The sequence below is a fragment of the Artibeus jamaicensis genome, unplaced genomic scaffold, assembly GCF_021234435.1.
Source record: "Artibeus jamaicensis isolate MK-2021 breed Jamaican fruit bat unplaced genomic scaffold, CSHL_Jam_final contig_525, whole genome shotgun sequence".
In the NCBI taxonomy this organism is placed as follows: Eukaryota; Metazoa; Chordata; class Mammalia; order Chiroptera; family Phyllostomidae; genus Artibeus; species Artibeus jamaicensis.
Window position 1 is genome coordinate 5,421,127 of NW_026521874.1, and position 22,435 is coordinate 5,443,561.

At 44.8% G+C, this 22,435-nt stretch overlaps 1 protein-coding gene and 1 pseudogene across 1 annotated transcript; one reads left to right on the forward strand and one right to left on the reverse strand.

Annotated features, from left to right (window-relative positions):
* The first annotated feature begins 2,648 nt into the window (after positions 1-2,648).
* TRAFD1 (TRAF-type zinc finger domain containing 1) lies at positions 2,649-21,934 on the forward strand. Its single transcript, XM_037133513.2, has 12 exons — positions 2,649-2,738; positions 5,785-5,850; positions 12,591-12,726; positions 12,830-12,883; positions 14,364-14,769; positions 15,431-15,637; positions 17,011-17,087; positions 18,190-18,423; positions 19,389-19,509; positions 20,176-20,506; positions 20,719-20,791; positions 21,017-21,934. Exons 2-12 carry the CDS (start codon positions 5,804-5,806, stop codon positions 21,083-21,085), a joined length of 1,755 nt encoding a protein of 584 aa, XP_036989408.2. The 5' UTR covers positions 2,649-2,738; positions 5,785-5,803; the 3' UTR covers positions 21,086-21,934.
* Positions 8,349-12,532, reverse strand: LOC128628076 (protein YIPF5-like; annotated as a pseudogene).
* Positions 21,935-22,435: the final 501 nt, after the last annotated feature.

Consider the following 22,435-nt stretch of genomic DNA (forward strand, 5'->3'; position numbering starts at 1 on the left):
ATACTTCTGACAAACTGGCTATAAATCCACCATTTCCCCTGGCTCCCTTGAAAATTCACTAGAATGAATGACCCAAAGAAATCAGGAAAGCACTCTATGAGTATACCTCTAGAGGTATTGTGAGTTTGGTTTTAGGCCATCAAAATAAAGCAAGTATCACAATACAACAAGCCATAAATTTTTGCTGGTGGAGGGTCTTCCCTTCAACTTATAAAAAAACAAGACATTTGTGAAGCGCAATAAAGCAAACTACAATAAAATGAGGTATGGCTGTACTCACAATTACAGGTTTATCATAAAGGATGCACAATAGATTAGGACAGCCAAACGAAGAGACACACGGGGTGTGGTCTGAGGGACAACTCAGAGCTTTGGTACCTTCTCGCTGTTCACTGTTGTCGGGGTGTCACGCTCCTGGTGCACTAGCAGGTTCACAAGCCATAAGCTCCCTGGAGATGAGTTTTTACTACCTGAGGTGAGATGGATCAAATTCCCTTGTTACATGGTCACATGACTGAGCTCAAATCCAGATCCCCTCCCTCCCTGGGGGTGGAGGGTGGGGCGGAAGGGAATTCAATCCTCTAATCAAGGGCTTGGTCTTTCTGGTGACCAGCCCATCATTCTGAAGTCATCCAGGGGCCCACCTGAACAAAGACATTTCCATCACTCAGGAAATTCCAAAGTCTTAGAAGCTGTGTGCAAGGAACCAGGGACAAAAAATCAGATACAGGTATACCCTGACTTTTCAAAAGGTTGCCTTATGCTACTTACCTTAAAGACCTAGATTAGTACCTGTTTGTGCTAACTGGAAGAAATCCAAAGACCCATCTCCCTTTTACGAAAAAAAGAAGGGTGAAACGTGAAAATAGCATTCAGCTTCTGTTTTGCAGCAAGTGGTTATAGGGCAGCTCACGCCTGGAGTGGCGAGAGTGGTGGCATCACCAGGCTCCTACCCTGGGAGCTACACTCAGAACCAAGCTGCCATAGCTTAGAACTGTGTCTGTGAGCATCTGTGCTTTGCTGTAACTTATTTTGTGCACCCGTTAGCAAGATGTGTCCTAAGGTAATCGCTTCGTCAATTCATGCCATTTTGGTTTATGAAAGGTTTCATAAGAACGCTCTACTTTTGTACGGTGGGGTGAACTTGTATATTATCTACTATACCACTGTGTGCGTCACACTCATTGTCATCACTATTGTGCCCATCTCTCCGGGAAACTGTTGGGAAGGCAGGAACTTGTCCTTCCGTTTGCCACTGAAGTGCCACTATCTTATATGGGACCGTGGCATAAGGAACATTCTATATAACATTTGCTGAGCAAATGAGTGAGGCTGGTGCTAAAGAAATTCTGGAGTTCAGGTGTGAGTTATATTTTGTTCAAAAATACTACTTTACAGGCAAAAGGTCTATCAACAGGGAGCTGGTTGAATAAATTATGGTATATCCATACAACAGAATTACTACTGAAAAAGAATGAATATACTCTAGACCAGGGGTGTCAGAGTCACCGGAGGCCACGTCAGCCTCGCAATTGCCTTCCAAGGGCTGAATGTAATTTCAACTCCTTAGCAGTTAAGGAGTAGTTACATTTATACAGCCCTAAAATTATTTCGGCCCTTTGAAAGCAACTGCAAGGCTGATGTGGCCCTTGGTGAAAATGAGTTTGAAAGCCCTGTTCTAGATAGATATGCTGATAATTAATAGATTTTCAAGACATTATGTAGCATAAAAAAGCAGAACAACATTGAACAGTATGTTCACTTTAACGTACAATGTAAAGTGTTTAATCTGAAGTGTTCAGTGTAGTGATTATTAAATAATACATCAGTGTTTACCACTTTGTAGATTGGGCTATAGAATACTTCCAGGCCTTGGAAATTGCTCATATTCCCTTGTAGTCCACACCCTTCAAATGCAGCCATTATTTACATTTCTCACTAATTGAGAAAAGTGAGATATTGCCTACTTAAACTAAATATTCTGTCTTTTTACAAATAAATAACGCCTTGTAACCTACTTTTCCTTCTTAGCACTATCGCGTGAACATTTTGTAAGTACAATAAAATTATGATTTTAAATTGCTGTATTGTAAATAGGATGTTCTTGCCTATATGTAATGAATGTAATTATTTATTTTTAATCCACGAGGGAAGAGGAGTTCAGAGAATCCATACAGGCAGCAGGGTTAGAAACTGTGACTCAGACCTGTGATTCCATCGCTCACTCCTCCACCGAAAAAAGCCCAGGACTCACCAAAGTCTTTCGGATAACTTGCAAGAGGACATTGTAGTAACAAAAACAACGGCTAATAATTATTAATGGCTTATGACACAAGAACAAATGATATGAATTACTTTAATATGTTAGGCGTATTAGTAATGTTCGTACGGTATTATTCATGCAAATATTATTAGCCTGTGTCATGGGCAGTTCCTGGGCCCAGAACAGCTCAAGTCTTTCTCCCTCCTTCCAGATGTGCAGGGTCTGGGACTTCCAGGGCCACGCCCCCGAGGAGCTCAGAGGAGCCAATCGGTGCACAGAAGGCGGGGCCCTGGGAGCGACAAAAGTGCTGTCCAATGGGCCGAGAGCCGGGGCCGTCCCTGGCCAATGGATGCACTTCTTCGCGACGGTCGGAAATGTTGAGGCGGCTCTGGGGCCGTTGTTCAGTGCGGTGGGCAGACTGAGGCTCCTAATCGGTGACTTGCGAGTCCGCTCGACGTCCTTCTTCTGGTCCTAGGTGAGTGTAGCAGTGGCCCGAGTCTGAGGAGTTTCCCGCGGCCTCCAGTTCGGGAGGAGACCGGCACCCCGGGGGCGGGGTGTGTGGGCGAGGGGGGTGTAGGCTGGGGGTCGCGGCCCCAAGGAGAAAGATGCCCGCACCGCGGCAGCTCTCCAGGCCGCTGGTAGAGGCGGCATTTTCGCCTCAGGGAACCGGAGCCTCGACAGCCCCCAGCGGCGCCGCTGCCGCCGCCCCTTCCCGGCTTTGGCCCCAGCGGCTGGGCGTCGTCCGGAGCGCCGCTGGGCCACCGCGCCCCGGGGCGGAGCTGGGCCCGAGCCTAGAGCTGCAGACGCGGGGGATCGCGGTGGCCTAGTGCGGGCTCTCGGTCTCCGGCCCGCGTTCGAGTCCCCACTCTGACCAACTGTGCTGTGCCCGCGGACTTCCGCGGTGTCCAAAATGGGGGTAAGGACTTTCACCTGGGAGGGTCGTGGTCTGGATTGTAAAGATTGCCCGTGGAAAGCGTGTACAGTAAACACACAGTAAGCGTTAACTACTGCTATTTGCGAAGCTCGTGCCCGCTCCACTCGGGACCCCGGACGCGCCGACACATCGTGGGGAGGGGGCAGTAGGCAATCCGTGATTCCCGGGTCCGGACCCCGAAGTGGTAGCTCCGCCCCCTAAGGCTCCTGACGTCGGGGACCCGCTGCACCGCAGCCCCTCCGTGCGTTCGCTCGCCCGCTGCTCTTGACGACCGTTGGGAATATTGTCAGTTTCCTGCGGGAGGAGTTGGGGGCCCAGGGAGGTGGGACCGGCCCGCTCCCGAGTGGCAGAGCCGGAATTGGACCCTCGCAGGGGCCCCGGGCCTTGCACCGCGGCCCCTTATCCTCCGGCCGCTAGAAACCCGGGCACTGCCCTGGTTGTGGCGGCTGGAATACGGAACAGAGCGTCTGGAGCCAGTGATCCCAGAAAAGTACGCGGGCTTCCCCCTTTTGGGACGTGATTGGCGTTCACAGAAAGGCGCTTCCTATCCCTAGTTTACATTTCTTATCGGAGTGGAAGCCTTGAGTCACGTGGCTCCCAGGTTTAAATACCTTTGAGTTTGGGATATCCAGTATTCTTTCTGCCCTTCTGGGTGGGTCTTAAGTCAAACCCTTTTTCATTGTGCTCTTCCTCCAGGTTTAAATACCTTCGAGTTTGGGATATCCAGTATTCTTTCTGCCCTTCTGGGTGGGTCTTGAGTCAAACCCTTTTTCATTGTGCTCTTCCTCCAGGTTTAAATACCTTCGAGTTTGGGATATCCAGTATTCTTTCTGCCCTTCTGGGTGGGTCTTGAGTCAAACCCTTTTTCATTGTGCTCTTCCAGACCCGTGTTTACTTTCTCTTTCATTTCCTTTGAGGCCCATTGCCTTATGGACTTTTCCCCCACTCCCATCTGCTATCTTAACTTCCTCTTTACCGGGCGGCTCTTCAAACTTCAGGTCTTGGTTTAGGTTTTATATCAGAAAGTTCCTCACTACCTTTTTAGCTAAACTAGATTCCCTCCCCTTCCATCTCACTTCGTCGATGTGGTTTTCCATCAAAATACTCACCTTGAGGTATATATCTGTTTCTTTGCACATTTTTCTCTTTTACCAAGTTGATCTGTTGGATCAGACACTATTTCTTTAACTTGTAAGGTATTTGTGACTTCAGGGCACACTGTCTAGCACACAGCGTCTTAATTCACATGTTGAATGAATAAATACGAGTTTTTAAAAAATGAGTTTGTTTGGCCCTGGCTGGTGTAGCTCAGTGGATTGAGCGCGGGCCTGCGAACCAGACAATCGAGGTTCGATTCCCAGTCAGGGCACATGCCTGGGTTGCAAGCGAGTTCCCTGCAGGCCAGTTCCCAGCAGGGGACGCACGAAAGGCAACCATACATGGATGTTTCTCTCCCTCTCTCCTTCCCTTCCTCTGTAAAAGATAAATAAATAAAATCTTAAAAAAAAATGAGTTTGTTTGGAAACATCAGTACCCTTTTGGGGGGCAGTTTATAAGGCCATTTTTGTGTCATGGAAAGGAATAATCTAAAGTAAATATTGGTGATAAAATTGCCTGCACCTTGCTTTCTGCTTTGATATCTGGTTTAAAAGTATGGGAAAACTGTACAGAGGAGAAACCTGACAGACGCTGTCTTAACTAAGTGATCGAGGTGAACCTCATCTGTAGTAAGAAGCCTGTTGGCATCGTGCTTTCTGATATAACTCGCCAAGATGAGAACATCACTTTGCTCATGTTCTTGCCGGTTACATATTAATCCTGAGAAAACATCAAACAAACCCAAACTGAAGGACATTCTACAAAATAACTAGACAATATACTTAACAAGGTTAGGAAAGATGAAGATTGAGGAAATATACCAGGCTCAAAGAAGATTAAGGAGGAAAAAAAAAAAGATTAAGGAGGAATAACTAAGTGCAGTATGTGAGCCTGGATTTGTTCCTGGACCAGAAAAGGGTTATTAGTGAGATGATTTGTGAAATTTGAATATCTACTGGTTAATTACCAGTATTGTATTAGTGTTAGTTTCCTACATTTGATAATTTTCCTGTCATTTATGATGTTTTGGGTGAATTGTATATGGGAGTTCTTTGTGCTGTTTTCTGCAAGTCAAATTATTTTGTTTTTATTTATTTTTTAAAAAAGATTTTATTCATCTTTAGAGGGGGGAGGGAAGGAAAGGAGAGAGGGAGAGAAATATCAATGTATGGTTGCCTCTCATGCATCCCCTGCTGGGAACTGGCCTGCAACCCAGGCATGTGCCCTGACTGGGAATCAAACTGCGATCCCTTGGTTCGCAGGCCCGTGCTCAGGCCATTAAGATACACCAGCCAGGACCAAGTCAGATTATTTTAAAGTGAAAATTAAAAAAAAGGAAGGTAAAACCCATGTGTTTGTATTAAATAAAATGCTTTAAATACACTACTTTTGGTGATATATTCTGTGCACTAGTTTTTTTGCTTTTGTGTTTTGCTTGTAATCCTTAAAGCAGAAATGAAATTGAAAGTTCTCTTTTCTAACTTTGTAGTTTTCAGGAAGAGCTCAAGATGGCTGAATTTCTAGATGACCAGGACACTCGACTGTGTGACAACTGGTAAGAAATTAAATCTAAGAAATGTCACTGGAATGAGGACAAACTAGTTTCTGTAAAGAGTTGGTCTATTTATTGGCAAGTTAAAATTGGAGCCATGTAATACATCCTGCAAATATAGGGGACTAAATAAAGCCTTTGTGACAATTTTGGATAAAATTGCCTGTTTTGGTAATTTGACAAGGTGGTGGGTTTAGGTATCATGGTGTGGTGACCAGTGACAGGAGGAACTGGGCAGGGCTCTGGCTCCTTCCTGCCTTTAATTAGTTAATGACCTTTGGCAAGTCACTGGACTGCTTTGGGCCTCAGTTTTCTCATCTGTAAATAAGGGAATTTATTTTTTTGTCTTCCTGAAAAATATCATCATACATTTTTTTAAAAGGTACTAAAAATGTAATAAAATACTTGGATTACATTAATGTTTTCCCAAGTATGTTGCAAGGAGTTCCCTGAGTGGCTAGGGTGGCTGGCGGTCTTGGGGTTGATTGGGAACAAGGTTGAGTGAGTTTGGCTCTATATCTCGTAGTGAGAGAGCAGTTCAGCCAGAGCAGCTGAACTGTTTATTATTGTTATTATTATTTAAAAATATTTTATTTATTTGTGTTTAGAGAGAGGGGGAGAAGGAGAGGGAGAGAAGAGTCTTCTAGCAGTACAGATTAGTCATTCTCATTTCATGGTTCCAGAACTGCTGGTGAAGACTGGGCAGGCTTGAATGTTAAGCTGTATATTTGGGTGTTTTTCACTCACGTGAGTGACAAGAAAGAGCAGCTCTTGTGGCTGAAATGAAACTTGGAGTGCAGCTAATCTGATTGCTGGTTGGGATTTCTCAAGAACTTGTTATTTTAGTGATTCACATACTTAAATCTAAAGAGAGTAAAACTTTGTGTGGTGTTTAACTTACCAATTGTGGTAGAAGGAAAGCGATGTTGAGTAAAGGAAATAGTGTGTTGCAGATTGATGAAAAGTTTGAGCCAAATAATTTTTTTAAAATTTCCTATTTCTTTCTGCTCAGCCTTTTGGCAGAAGTAGGATATAATCAGAGCAATTGCTGGTCATAATATTTTTTCCCTGCGTGGAATTAAGATTTTATTTCTTTTAAAAAAGATTTTATTAACTGTGAGGGTATCTTGCCTTACAGGGTATTTTTTTCTACTTTGCCTCTATCACATTGTGCCATTTGAAACACTACTTTAGCTTTGTTTGGGTTTTACTTATACTGATACTGATACAGAGTAATGAATGGTACAAATAATCATAAGCAAGCGTCACTATGATTTTATAAGAAAGCAGCCATGTGGCTTTAGCATCATGAAGATACTCTTATTTTATCAGTCCTAGGATCTCAAGCCTAGGACACTATATAAATAACTATGCCAAGGGAGTTTTTTTTTTTTTTTAAAGGGTAAGTTAATGGAAAGCTAATGAAAACAAGGTTATTCAAAGTGAAAGCAATTTATTTGAAGAAAAAAGCAGATTAGCATAGCAGGCTGACGAAGCCAACACAGACCTCCCATCTAAGTAACCCTGTTTGAATTCCAGGTTTTCAGATGCAGTCTTTAGAGACAGAGTCCTATGGTTCCCTAAGAAAAGTTAATGTACTTTTCAAAATATGAGCTGCATTAGACTCATTGGGCCAGTAAGAGGAAAAGTTTGTTGTGACCGAAGATGTTTTTTGCATGTTATCTCTTATGGTGTCCTCTTATTGGGAGGAGAGTGTGGCTCTTGGGAACAGAAGTCTCACTTAGCTTTTTAGTTTTGCATATATTGAAGAACTGGTTTCTAGCTTGGTGTGTTTATTGTTTGGGGGGCTGCTGGGAATTTTTCTGGAAGCCTTGACTCGCCTTTCAGTCATTTCTATCTAAAATGAAATTTATTTTTACCTTTCTAGTTCTTCCTTGGGGCTTTTAGCAGGCTTTATATACGTATGGAATTGTGTTCTCATTTATCTCACTTACAACATTTTGATTTTGATCTGGAGGTCGGAAGCCAGTGTATTAGTATTTTGTCTGGTTGGAACGTTTGGTGGAATTACCTTGGCAGCTCAATTTAAAAAGAAAAACAAAACCAGCAGGCAGCTGTTTCATGTCATTGTTGCAAATATCTTTTATCCTTTTCTTTCATCTTTCAAGGTTTCCCAAGAGGTGAAAATGTGTAATAGTAAATGTTCTGTAGTCACACCTGACAGCTGCTTTTAATTCTTCAAAAGCATGATTATGATTATGTGGTCCTTAACTTGTTTGAATTCTGAAATTTTGGTGGCCTTGTATATATAGAATGATCTTTTTCAATATGTTATTCTGAATAGCCCTGTAAAATAAAAACTGTAGACATTTTTTTTTTCTGTTAAAAGAACATTTTTGTCCAAACTGTGGAAAAGCCCAGGATGTTGTCACCCTGCGTAGTGATTATGGCTGTGATTTTTTCATGGCCTTTGTGCACATGTGACTCACGGTCATGACACAGGTTTGCTGCTTTACTGTGCTGGTGTACTGTGTCTCACCTCGCTGTACTTTACTGTTTAAACGGCTGTAATGGTTTTCATTTTTGTACCATTTTATGACTAATGAACTCTTCATAATCCCAAGAGTGCAATTACTGAGTTAAAGAGCATATAATTTTATGGTCCTAGAAATGCATTTCCAGACTATTTTTAAGCAGTTTACATGACCACTAGCAATGCGTTTCATGTCTTTAGTAAAGGCTTCCTCAGAGGGGCTGCGGGTTTGGCGCTAGATGGCTGCAATACGCAGGTATTGGTGCTGGTGGAGGGTCTCGCCTCTGGTCTGTAACAGTGCAGCATCTGGGAAGGGCAGGGAAGTGAGGTATGCCTGTAGTGGGATTTACTCATTCTAATTTTTGATGAATTAATAGGTTCAGATGATAACTGGTTCATAGTTCCTTCCACTATATAAATATCCTACAGTTAAACAAAGTTAAACTGCATTAATAGAAAACCGATGGTTCCTTAGAAAGCTAGGAATTTTGGAGAAATAGCGGAAGTTAAATCTGTCCAGACATGGTGGTTTCCCTCAATCCATTTCTGTTTTCTTCCCACTCTCACTGTTGATTTTCCTTGGTGCCACTTTTTAGCTTTGGCCTGAGAGCTTTCTTGATAGTTCTGTCACTGGATGAAAATGAATTTGTCCAGTGCCTCAGTCTTTCACATTGGGAGTCTGACTGTAGCTGGAGGCACGCAAGCCATCCCGCTCTGAAAGGCTCTTTGGGCCAGATGTGAAGATGAGCTCGTGAAAGGAGGAACCGCGCAGAGTGTGGGACAGGCAGGGCGCATTCAGCTTCGGAGACAGACTAGGATGTTAATGATTTGTTGTATAAATATCTTTGGACTGTTCGGTTTTTTTTTTTTCTGAAATTTTATTATAGGTGACAAACGGATAGGCACATTATTTAAATGCAGCCTTTGCGACACTGCAAAATTGGAGATTTCCAATGGTCAGATCCACATGAGTAAAAAGTTAGGCCTTTGATACTGCGTGCCTCTAGTTTGAATGTATGTGTAGTCTTGTTAAATTTACTTTTACTCATTTTTATATTTAAATTATAGTTAACAAAATATATTAGTTTCATGTATACAACTAAGTGATTCAACATTTATATACCTTACAGAGAGATCACCACAATAAGTCTTAATAATCATCTGACCCCATGTATAGTTATTATATTAATGACTGTATTCTGTTCTTAAGTTAAAATGGTCTTACTTTTTCACTTAAGATGATCATTTTCCTCTTTTTTTCCTAACTTAGATATAATCTTTAATTAATTAGATCCTTTTAACCAGCAATTTTCAAATGGTATGGCAAAAGAATTTTTAAAAGATGCTACACCTGACTATTAGTCAGGGGCACTGACCCCTTTTCCCTTAGCTTGTCAGATGCTTGTCAGATGACAGCAGCCGCCACAACAATAGCTGTCCAGTGTGAATGAATCAAAATTCTACCTAACTTTTTTGTCAGCTCGGCAAAGAATATTATATATGTTTCAATGTGCTACAGAATTTTAGTAATTAGTTTGTATGTGCCATGAGATGAAATCACTTCCATACACTAAAAAGGAATGGCAAAAAGTGGATGCGGACGCGAAGGGGGGAAGGGAGCAGGCCTTTGTTTTTGTCTAGTTCTGCAGTGACGTTTATACCAGCCCAGCCAGCCAGCATGATCCCCACTGGCATCCAGCCTGCTTTGAAAAGCATGTGGGTCATAAAGGAGGCAATTTCCCCATTCCCACTGACTATCCCAAAGCTGGCATCTGCTCTTTCCAGTTTGACTTAAAAATAAAAATTGCCCTGGCTGGTGTGGCTCAGTGGATTGAGCACGAGCCTGCAAACCTGAAGGTCACGGGTTTGATTCCCAGTCAGGGCACATGCCTGCATTGTGGGCCAGGTCCCCAACCATCACTGTTTATCTCCCTCTTTTTACCTCTCTAAAAATAAATTAATTAATTCTTTAAAAAAATTAATTGGGAAATTTTTAATTAAAAACCATTGAATGTACTTTACATTGATAACTGAAGTACTGAAACTGATGTTTTATTTTTTTTGTTTATTTTTAGAGAGAGGGGAAGGGAGGGAGAAAGAGTCGGAGAGAAAGACGTGGGAGAGATCATCTATCTGTTACCTCTTGCATGCCCCTGACTGGGGACATGGCCAGCAACCCAGGCATGTGCCCTGACTGGGAACCACTGACCTTTCAATGTGCAGGCCAGTCCTCGATCCACTGAGCCATACCAGCCAGGGTGAAACTGTGACATTCTGACTATTTTTCTCGAAGAAGTTTAGTGATTTCCTTTTTCCTGGGAAACGTGGAGATCCAACTATGAGTGTTAATATGGCCAGTCTAGAGCACCATGGTTTGATTAATGCTGATATCTAACCAGGTGTTCACATTCCATATCTACAAATGGTGGGCTGTGAACTTGTATTACTGAATTTTAGCAGAAGTCCCATGAAGTCATTTAAAGGAATGCCAAATTTTTGAAGTACAAACTCATAAAACTCTACATTGGGATGACTTTTTTTGCTTCAAGTGCATCTGACTTGAGAATACAGGCAATTTTTCTGTCCTGAGTCCTTGGAAAAATGTTTCTGCAAGTTTTGCGTTGTCTTTACTCTGACTGGGTTGTTTCTGAGGAAGATCATCAGGTCTCTGGTTAGTTTCCCACAGTTGATAAAAATCTACCAAAAACATAAAACAATTTGCAAAGAAAAAAAAGTTGTTTTCAAAGGCTGCAGGAACAGAAAAGAAATAGCACTTCTTATTTGTATATGCACAGACACTTAAAACTAGTCATACTGGAGGTAAATCCAGTACAGCGTTCAAAAGTTCTAAAAAACAAAAGACACATATTTACTTCCATGACTCCAGTGGTCAAACACATTAGATCTGCAGAGAGGTGCTCTGTAGCAGTTTGCTGGCTCGATTGAACGGTACCAAGTCCTTTTTGTGTATTTGGCCCAATGATGTCCACATCCCAGCTAAATTCACTTCAGAAAACAGAAATTTGGGTGAAGGCTCCTTATAACAAAGCACAAGAATATACTACTAGAAGTTGCTTTCCTTCCATGGCTAATACAGAAATAAAAATTTTGGAAGCAGGAAAACTACACCATCAAATAATTCCGGCAGTGAGCATGATTTCTATGCCATTCTGTCAAGAAAATACCACTGGAAGGCCACATCGTAGGCTTGTGGGAAGACAGTATCCCAAGACACTTGCCACACAACCAAATGGAACACCCGTCATGCTCATTAAGTTTAATAAACAGAACACTCCTAGACACCCGTTGCGCGGACCCCCTGCACAGGCACAGCCTCCTGGGTTTGCCAGGCAGTAACTCCGTGGCTCCAAAGGACGGCAACAAAAGGCACTGGTCCTGCCAGCTCATTCGTGGTGCTGCCTTCTGCTACTTTCAGTGGATTGTAACAGTTAGTGTTTTTTCCAGATATAGTCCAAATTAATACCTAATTTTTCTAATAAAGGTAGCGCATCCTCAGAGTGGTTTCCTAGAACGGCTGGGGTGTAGCTGGACTATGTGCGTATATGACCGAGCTGGCTGGAAGGTCTGCCCGTGTATGGCTGTTGTGGATGCGTCATGTCTGGAGGGACAAGTGGCTCTTGCTGCGAGTAGTCATAGCCAGTATGCGGTTGGGGCTTCCACCAGCACAGGGTGCTGTTACTGGTCCCTGGTGCTGTGACCTCTCTGATAGAAATGTGGTGATCAGAGCCCGACTTTGCAAATGATCAGACACCAAGGGTGAAGCAGCAGCTGCAACAGCCTGGTTTGATTTTTGGTGAAATAAAATCTTAATGAATTTAAACTCACCTCAGACTGAGAGTGAAAATAAATGGTAGGCTTTTTTTTTTTTTTTTAAACAATCCTGGGGTGTACCATTGTGCTTTGGAGCATGGATGGTCTCACTCAGCTCTTTTTGGCATCTGACTTCATGTTGTTGGTTGTGATCAGCTCTGATGTCTGGAAAGTGAGGCAGAGCTTTGAGAGTTAGTGTATAACACTGATAATTCAAAGTGTGTTGCACAGAAGACTCAAAACCTTCAGATGTTAATTCTTGAAAAGCAGGGGTAGTAACAATCATAAGTGCTAACAGACCAGACATTCGCTGAAGGGAAATGATGGGGAATGAAGATCGAACAAGACAGGTTTCCACATGACACAACCAAACAGATCAGTCAGTGATGTTGCCTTTTTCTTTGATCTATTTCTGTAGCAAAAAAGACATTCCTGTGTGTAACTTTACCATCCACGAGATCCACTGTCACAGGAACATTGGCGTGTGCCCTGTCTGCAAGGAGCCATTCCCCAAGTCGGACATGGAGACTCACATGGCGACAGAGCACTGTCAGGTGAGCCACCAAGGGTTAGGGTTAGATGTTTATCAATGCATTATACTTGCTACTGTGCAAGTTGTCACAAAGCCAATTTACTGGTTCTCACTTGTTGTCCTAGGTAACCTGCAAATGTAACAAGAAGTTGGAGAAGAGACATCTAAAGAATCATGAGGTTAGTGCCCCTGCACGATAAAGGGAGCGAGTCACTGTGGGGCCAGTAGCGAGAGTGCAGAGACACGTGCAGAATGGAAGGCCGGTGCGGTTGCCCCTGTTCTCTACCAGCTCCAAGCTCATTGCCTTGCAAAACCTTTTAGAGGCTTTGACTGTTTGCTGCCAGAATTGGCTGGTGGCTGCCAGACTTGGCTGGTGGCTGTCGTGCCCCATGCTCAGGCCACAGAGCCTTTCCCTTTGGGACTGAGTCTGTCACTCTCATGCTGGGGTTTGGCAGTTAGCAGCCTCCCTGAGCGCTAAGCCACACGAGGGGGTTGCCAGTGCGATATGACCTCACCACCCAGCCTGCCTTACATCTTGTGATTTCATTTTGACTTTTCAGTCACTTGGCCAGGATGCCGTTTACACTCAAAGAAATTCCTCAGAGAGCTTTTGGTGAGAGAGCACATAGTATCATCTGGTCCCTACTTAAGATAAAACTTTCCATTGTGGAATGAGGATATATAGATCTACATATTTTGAATGAGCATATTAATTTACTAGCTTAAAAAAATCCCACCAACTACTTAGTTGGTGGACGCAGGAGTGTGTATACATATGTAGAAATTTATCAAGGAATGCAACTTAAGGTTTGTGCTTTTCATTCTGTGTCCCTAAAAATACTAACGACTTATTAACACAACTTTAAAATGTAATTGATATTCAACGAAAAATTTTAGAAAAAAACCAAGAATCACTTACAACACAAAGGTCTCACCAGAAAGGGGGTTATGACCGAGGCCACATCAACAATAATAATGAGTTTCTCTGGGTCTAACATCTACCTGCTGCATAAACACCCTCCAATCAACTGCTTGCTCTTCCGGCTTCTGTCCCAACTGTTCCGCTTTACATGGTGATATACCAGTCATCTTAAGGATTTAAGGACAAAGTATTTCTTAACATTACAACTTCGGCAGTGCAGACAGAGATTAAAAAGTTTTTTAAAATTCTTCTTAAAAAACATTTTTACTTCATTTGTTGTGTGGTGAGTTACTAGCACTTTTTAGGGTTGTTAAAGTACCTACTGTATTATCTAGTAAGTGCCATTAATTATTTGCTGCTAAGACAGATTGGAATAGTAATGGGAATTAGGGCTGGTGGAGTTTTCACCAACATACCTGAATTGCTGTGCTTTTTGCTGTTTGCTGCCGGGCTTATCTGGCTGACTTGGGGTTACTGTAGTGTGTGGCCAAAATGATCAGAAGTCAGGGTGGCTGGGTGAGTAGGTTCCCTTTAAGAGTTTTCTTCCCTTCGTAGAACCTGGTGGCAGGGACAGAGAGCAGCCTTGACTCTTAAATACATAGGAAAACGCGGCAGGCAGGTGAAGCTAGGGTTGGAAGAGAATGTTGAAGTAAACACTTTCTGCTTTCCTTGTCCTGTACTAAAACGTGGCCTCTCTGATATTTGCATATTAACTGCCTCATTACTCCGTGTTGCAGGAGACTGAGTGTCCTCTACGGCTTGCCCTTTGCCAGCACTGTGATTTGGAACTTTCTGTTCTCAAACTGAAGGACCATGAAGATTACTGTGGTGCCCGGACAGAGTTATGTGGCAGTTGTGGGCGTAACGTCCTTGTGAAAGACCTGAAGACTCACCCTGCAGTTTGTGGGAGAGATGCGGTGGAGAAGAGAGAGGAGGTTGTCATGCCTCCTAATGCATACGAGGAGGCTTGGGGTCAAGATGGAATCTGGATTGCGTCCCAACTCCTCAGACAAATTCAGTCTCTGGATCCACCTGTGAGGCTACCCCGAAGTCCCCTGAGAGCCTTAGAATCAGACCTTTTCCATAATAGGTCTGCCGCCCAGAGGAACATGACCACCCACTTTCCAGTTCAGAATAATCTGTGTGAGTTGTGTTTGGGATTAGAAGGGTATCACCATCTTGGGGGAAATGGGAACAGGTTGTTGGGGCCCGATAGTTATAGAAGTCCAACTGTAGCCAGGTAGCAGTAGGAAGAACACCTAATTTTTCTGGTACTTGCCAGTTAACAGAATCTCTTTGCTATTGGATTGCTATTGTCTGTAGTTAGGATTCATGTTGATGGTGATGATCACAGTGGTGTTAACAGCTACCACTGACTGAGCGTGCCCTGTGTCCCACCCACAGTTGCAGTGCGCTTTACATGTACTAATGCATGTAATTCTCCCAGAAGTCTCATGAGGGTAGGTAAGTGATAGAGCAGGGGTTTGAATTCAGTGGCAATCTGACCCCATGCTTTCTACCTTTCTGTTGCGATGGAGAAAATACATGTAAAATGTTTAGCACAGTGCCTGTCGCGTAGTTAGCTCGATAATATTGGTTATTAATGAGACAGTTAGAATAGCAGTGGAGCCTTCTGTCACGGCAGACTCTTAATACTGGGAGTCCTGTGAGCACTGGAGGGCGGGGCCTCTTTTGTTCCTGCACAGATACCTGTACACATTGAACATTTCGTAGGCGTGGACTTAACCTTCAGCACGGCAGCATTTCTAATGTATCTCGGGAACCGTTTTCTTTTTTTTCCCAGTGGAAGAACAAGAGAGACAGGAAGGAAACAGAAGACGACAGCCCCCCAAAGAGGGTGGTGAAGACAGTGCAAACTTGGACTTCATGTTGGCCCTAAGTCTGCAAAATGAAGGCCAGGCCCCCAAATCGGCAGAGCAGGACTTCTGGGCGGCCGTGTACGGGGCCCACCAGTCCCATGGAGGTCCCATTGATCTGGATGACATAAAGGGTAGGTTACTTCATTCACTAGCCTGTCTCCAGTTTTTTAAAAAGTCTTACGCTATACAATTCATATAAAATTGAACGTTTTTCCTGAGATAAAATTTCCCTTCGTTTATTGCTTTTTCCAACTTTTTATTTTGAAAACTATCAGAATAGTATAGCAAATATCTATATCCCACTCATCTATATTCACCATTTTTACTATTTTTACCTTTTTAAAAAAATGGATTTGGTTTGTGGGGAGAGAAGCATCGGTTTGTTGCCGTTATGTGTGCATTCACGGTGTGCGTCCCGGGTAACCTCTTACCTCTCCTTTCTGGTCTGTTGTGTAATATGTCCATTGAGGTTTTACTTGAGTAATTACATGTTTTTCGTTCTGTTCGAGGTCTGTTCTTCAATGTCTCTTCTTTTTACATTTTATACCTTAGTTATATTGCAGTTTCCTTAACCTATCTTTAAACATCTTAAATACACTTCTTGTTTTATTGTCTGAAAACATATCTGATTTTTTTTTTTTTTTTGCTAGTTATTGCCTCTGCCGACACTGTTACAGCAGTTTGCTGCTCCCTCCCTCCCTCCCTCTCCCTGTGCATGTGTGTGTGAGAGATTGTGTGTTTTCTGGTGTGTTCCTCTCAGGGCACTTAGGGATGCTGCTGACTGGATTTTGGGTTTGGGTTTTTAAAAATTCATAAATGTAGATTTTGGATTCAAATTCATGTAAAGGCCAAACTCCAGTTATTTTGCTTTTGTAGCCTTTGCTGTCTTCTACCCAGAGCTCAAACCTAGCAGGCGAGTTCTCTTACCACCTGTCATTAATCGTTCGCCCTCCATTTGTTAGCAGTCTGAGGCTGTTTTGTGTGGGAATTCTGGTTTAAAATTGCCTTTACATATTTACTTTACTTTTACTCAGCATCTTTCTTGATATTTTGTACTGTGTGGGGAGGGGGGGTTGAGGATATCTTCTGCCAGTAAATATAAGCCTTAGTTTCTCCACCTGTAAAATGGGGCTAATGGAGAACTTACCTTATCAGTCTTTCCTGAGGACTGAAATAATGCACTGGAGGCGCTTAGCTGGTGCTGGTGGGGCTGCCGCATGTTTAAATGTCTGTTTGCGAGCGAAGTGGGTAAGGTACTACTTTCTCGCTGCTCAGGGAATGGCGATAAGACGTCTTTTTCCATAGTGGCAATTTTTGCCTGGGGTTTGTCTCTTAAGTAGTTTTCCTTGGAGGATTTCCAGCGCCACACATTGCTCTCTCTCTGAAATACCAGAGGGAGTCAGAATTTTATATAAACATAAACCTCCACTGGGGGGGGGGTCAGAGGTGCAATCAAGTAGTTTTTGCGCACTCGGGGTCTGACAGTGTGGCCTCTGACGCCCAGGTGCAGCCGACGAGACCATGCTGCCGTGCGAGTTTTGTGAGGAGCTCTACCCGGAACAGCTGCTCATCGACCATCAGGTGCGTGGTGACTGAGTCGGGGCGTGTGCGAGCGTGTGCGCACCTGGTGCTGCAGGCCACGTGAGGTCCTGAGCAAACTATTCAAATACATCTGTTGTAGGAGTAGCAGCTGGGTGCTTGGTTCTTTGTATTTTGTTGTCTTTTTTTTACCACGGTGTGGCTGACATAGGGGAATGAGGACTCAGTGTTGTCCCTCTTGGAAAGAGCACTGCTCACCCTGGGAGGCCCGGTTCGCTCCCTCTGTACAGAGGTGCGTACTGTACATCTCTGCCGACGACCTTGTGGTGTCGTCTCATCTCCTGCCACGTTTTAGTTACTGGAGCCGTACTGAAGTTCTTACAGTTCCCTGGAAGGGTCAGGGGTCCTTCTTACACTTTACTTTCTCTGTGGGGAAGCTGGATGGCCATCCCCAACACACCCCAAAACGTAGACCCCTTATCTGTAAATTTGGTTCAGGCATGACTTCCAAGAAACCTTCCTGAGTGAGCCCTGAAGGCTGGATCAGAGGTCCCACCTGCGTGCTCCCCAAACACTCTGTGCCCACGTCTGTCAGTCTGTCCCCCTGGGATGTGCTCTTCTGCTTCCCTGTCATCTGTACCACTAGGCTGAGCTCCTTAAGGACAGGTTCTGGGTTTTCCTAGGTTCTGAATCTTAATATGAAAGGTGTCAGCTATTTTCTGAATGATTGAAAGTTCTTAGCTATTTAGGAATGATTACAAAATAGTGTTTGAGGATTGAGTATTGGAGGGAGCTACTTTTTCCCTCAACATTCTTTCTCTGATTTGGTTGGGAGTAGTTCTTTGATTTTAACAAGGAGTATTTGGGCCTATCTTACTATCTGGCTGTGGGAAGAAGCTCAAATCTTTTCAAATTAACTTAAAATAACCACATGAACACAGTTTTTTAAAAAAACACAGGAATGTTTAAAAGTGAGTATTGTATTCCATCTGCATTCCCCTAACCCTTTCTAGTTCCTCTCTCCAATATTAAGTATTACTAAAATTTTGTGACTTGTAGAAAATGTTTTAGGGATACATTTTTTCTTCAACCTCTTTTTTTAAACCTGTGTTTTCTTTTTTTAACCTATTTTTTTTTGAGACAGACAAGCTGTAACCCTTCCCGTGCCTTACCTTCGTATAACATGGGTAGTGCTTCCTCCGAAGGGGTGGAGGAGGACCATGACGTCATCTTCCAGAAGTTTGTACGGCAGGCTACAAATAACCAGTTAGACTCTTTGATGGGCCTGAGCCATTTACCCTCCATGGAGGGCAGCATCATCATCCCTTGTGAATTCTGTGGGGTGCAGCTGGAAGAGGAGGTGCTGTTTCATCACCAGGTAAGAGTCGCCGAAGGACCCATCCACTTCACTGATCCTGTCAGTGAACCTGGGGCTTTCAGAGGTGAGAGTGCTTCTTTAGGCCTTAAGTTGCGTGCATAGCTGACTTGGCTCCTGGACATGCCCTGTTTTGCGGCTGTCTGACTTTCTGTTTTCTGGCAACTGAAGCCATCATGCCACTCACTGAGGACCAAGGAGCAGGACTGCATTCAAGCAGGCGTGGGGGACTTGCCAGAATGGTTTGGATGAGACTTCCCTGAGGTCTCTGACATATTGTGCTTTTGACCAGGAAGATTCTTCCTGTGGTGGCATTGGAGACTTGCGTTCCAGGAGGCCTGGGGGTCTAGATCTGCCCGCAGGTCACCCTTAGGTCTTATTCCCTCACTGGGGACATCTGTAAATGGAGCAGTTAGACTAGACAATCTGAAGGCCTTTTTCAGCTTTTGCCATCTAAGACTCCAATCTTTTAGTGGAGGATGCGTTTTCTGCCCAGTCCGGTTTGTTAGGATCTAACACTGCAGGTGGGTTCAGGGTCATTTCTATAGTTGATGCCATTTGGTTGTTGCTAGACCACCACACATTTCATTCGTATTATAAAGACTTCCTGCTTTTGGATCAAGCAGTAAAGAAGTAACTGCTTGTTGTCTCCTACGGAGACCATGAAATTAGCAGCCATGCAGATACTCTGGTCAAAGTGCAGGCAGGCTTTTTTGGGCCCCCCAGGACCAGCCCTGCTTTGATCCCTGCACCAATCAGACAGCGCTTCTGTGGTGCCCTCGATGCCAATGGGGATGATTGCTCCGTTCCAGATGTGTTTCCTTAGTCCCAGGCTCTTCCTCTGAGTAGTTGTCCGAGTCCCCCCAGAAAGGTGTTCACCCAGCCCACTGTTCCTTCCTTTTCCCCCACTGCTCCCTCTCCTGGAAATGACTTAATCCAGAGATACTAATTTTGGTTTTTCTTATTAGGACCAGTGTGACCAACGCCCAGCCACAGCAAACAGCCATGTGACGGAGGGAATTCCTAGACAGGATTTCCAGCCTCAAGAGACCTCACCAGAGCTGCCCAAGAGGCGTGTCAGACACCAGGGTATTAGCCAGGGTTGAGCCAGAGCTGCGGGTCTGCTGCTGACTCAGGCCTGTTTACTGTTCTCATCTGCTGCTCTAACATGGGGGCTACCTGAACCCTAAGTTACCCAGCACAGCAGGGCCTCACCCAGTTAGCTGTGGGCCCACGTTAGACTGAGTGGTCTCCAGTGTAGGTTTATAGGGTAATGGCTTTGGGGACAGCCAGGAGACATGCCTAGTAGTCAGTGGTCTTCAGCTGTGAGTTTCCTTGGTGGATTATTTAGAGATAATTTTTAGATTTTATTGTGGCTGCCCTGGACCCCTCTGATTTGTTTAGGGTACTCAGTCATTCATCATCATCATCATCAATCATCATCATCAATCATCATCATCATCAATCATCAAAGAGCCTTGTGACTAGACAAGTAAACTTTTTGACATTCACTACAAAGCCAGTTAGGAATTATTTTTTCCAGGTTTGCTTGCACATCATTGAATAGTTGGGAGGATCTATCTGGGGACTCAGGCAGTAACTCACAGCGTGGACAAAGGGTCCCCGGGCCTGTCCTGCAGACTTGGGTTTAGGTGTGAGGCGGTTGTGCTCCACCAGGCTCCGTTCCTGCCCTAATCGAGCGCTAACAGCAAGAGCCGCCTTTTCCTTAAAGCTGGTGCTCTTTTCTCTTCACAGGAGACCTGTCTTCTGATTACATGGATGACATTAAGCAGGAAACTGCTCAAGTGCCCACTTACCCTCTTCCCTCCACCAGACCCATTAACAATATGGCTACTTGTACCCGACTGCTCACATCAGGCCCCAGGTCTGGTTCCCAGCCCAGCCCTCCTCATGTAATGAAGCTCAACAACTTAGAAAGCCAGGACATCCGGGGGCAGAATCAAAACAGCCTTAACCGGGACGTGGCTGCTGGGCACGTTCCAGTGATTCACCCTGTTCAAAATCTCTACCCTGAAAACCTCGTGTCCTCTCTGCCCCGTGGGTCCTCAGGAAGATACGGAGCAAGGTAAGAAGCAGCAGCCAGGGAGGGGAGCTTTTCAGTTCAGGTGTATTATGGCCTGATTTCAAAATGTTCTTTTGCTCTCTGTGGGATTTCAGTTCATTTGTTTTGTCTGCTCGCAGAGAGAGAGCCTTATGTCTGGTTCCAGCAGTCATCTTAGTTTTCTGACTCGTGCTTGGGGGCATCTCAGGAACTACTTTCCAATCCTTCTCTTTCAGTGGTAGGAGTGAAGATGGCAGGAACTCACGTGTCACCCCTACATCTCTCAGCTATCGCAACAGAACTGCAAAGGTAATGGGATCCAGCCCCGAAATGCTGGGTGAGGAGCGGGGCGGGGGTGGGGGTCTGGTGCGGTTCTTGAAGTCAGAGGAGGAGCTGGGCATCAGGCCGCCATGGCTGAAAGACTGCTCGTTCGGCTGGGAGGAGGATTTTGTGGAGGAGCTTGACATTTTCGGGGCTGTAAAGGTGTACTGTCTTCTCTCCATGTAAGCTTTGTGTGCCCTCTGTTTTCAATAGGCAAAACCCCCTAAGCAACAGGGAGCTGGGGATGCCGAGGAGGAGGAAGAGGAGGAGGAGGAGGAGTAATGGTGTCTGCAGAGAACCTGACAGTGGTTCCATCTTCTCTGCACAGCAGCACTCACCACAGCGCAGGCCGCACTTCTTGGGCCCTGTGGGCAGGGGAGATTTTACGGATTTTAACTTTTCCTAGGTTATGACCATTTTGTGTCTTTTGAGATTGTGATGTGGGAGTTTGGGGGTTGAGGGAGGGCTGGCAGGGAGGCGGTTAAGAAATGTTTCAGTTTTAACTGCTGCCTTTGGCAGCACAGAAATACAAGTTGTGGCCTCTCAGCCCGCCAGGGCTCCTCCTTCCGACACACTGTCACCCCCACTCCTCGGTGCTGTGTGGTCCTGATGGAGAGGAGAGGACTCTGGGAACCCGGTACCTCCAGGGAAGTGGCTCTCTTCCCTACTTTGGGGAACTTTGGGTAATGGCTCCTGTGCACTGCCCTCCCCACTCTAGAATTTGGGCCTCTGCTGTGTGGGGAGGAGCCCCGGGGGAGTAGCGTTCAGCCAGTCGAGCAGTGTGGTAGGAGCTTTTGGAGATGAGTCGAGCGGGAGTTTGGAGATGAGTGGAGCGGGAGGTGAGCACGCGTGGGGCTTTGACTTAACCTGCTTTGGCGTTTGGCGTCACTGCCTTCTGTTTGTGTGGGGAGCACGGCTCCTTTTTCTTCAGGGCCCTCTGGTGGAGCAGGCGAGGGACTCCCTGTCCTGCCAGGGCTGTGCCGGGCTCTGCCCTGATCGGGGCTGAGGCCTAAGCTCCGTGACTTGCTCTGAAAACCAAGTATCAGAGCCCCCAGCTCTCTCTCTTTTTTTAATTATTATTGTAATTACTAACATCCTTGTAATAGAAATAAAGTTTGTACTTGGAGTTCAGCTGAGTCTTGTGGTTCCTTCTCCGGTGTCCTCTGGAGACCTCAGGGAGGGAGGGGATGGTGAGCAGGACTAGGCTTTCTTGTGCTTCCTGGAACCCCAGCAGACCCAGCGTGAGCTCCTTCTCAGAGAGCGCCAGGCAGTCGGTGTAGTTTTCTTACATGGGACTCCACTGAGGATCCTGGGTGGGGCTGGGGGCTTTCTCCGACAGAATAGGGAGAGGCAGATTCATCAAAAGCCTCAATCCTGAGAGTAGTTGAGCCTTTGCAGTCCTATCCATTTACCCCTCAGCACCTTGCAGTTTGCGCAGGACCATCTAGCACTTTAAATTACTTTGAACTCATTTGTTTTTCTCCCAAAACCTAGTGGGTGGGGGACAGAGAGGAATCTGCCTGTTGCCTAGGCAGGAAGGAGGGGCTTGCATAAGGCTCTGTGGCTAACTCATAGCAGAGCCAGGACTCAAATCCAGGTCTGCATTACACTAAGAGAAAACCTGAACCAAAA

What these genes read in the sequence shown, in the direction of transcription:
- TRAFD1 (XM_037133513.2), top strand. Translation starts at nt 5,804, where the DNA reads ATGGCTGAATTTCTAGATGACCAGGACACTCGACTGTGTGACAACTG. An exon ending in ACTCGACTGTGTGACAACTG is followed by an intron (nt 5,851 to 12,590) that starts GTAAGAAATTAA and finishes CTATTTCTGTAG; the next exon opens with CAAAAAAGACATTCCTGTGT. An exon ending in AGGTGCTGTTTCATCACCAG is followed by an intron (nt 18,424 to 19,388) that starts GTAAGAGTCGCC and finishes TTTTCTTATTAG; the next exon opens with GACCAGTGTGACCAACGCCC.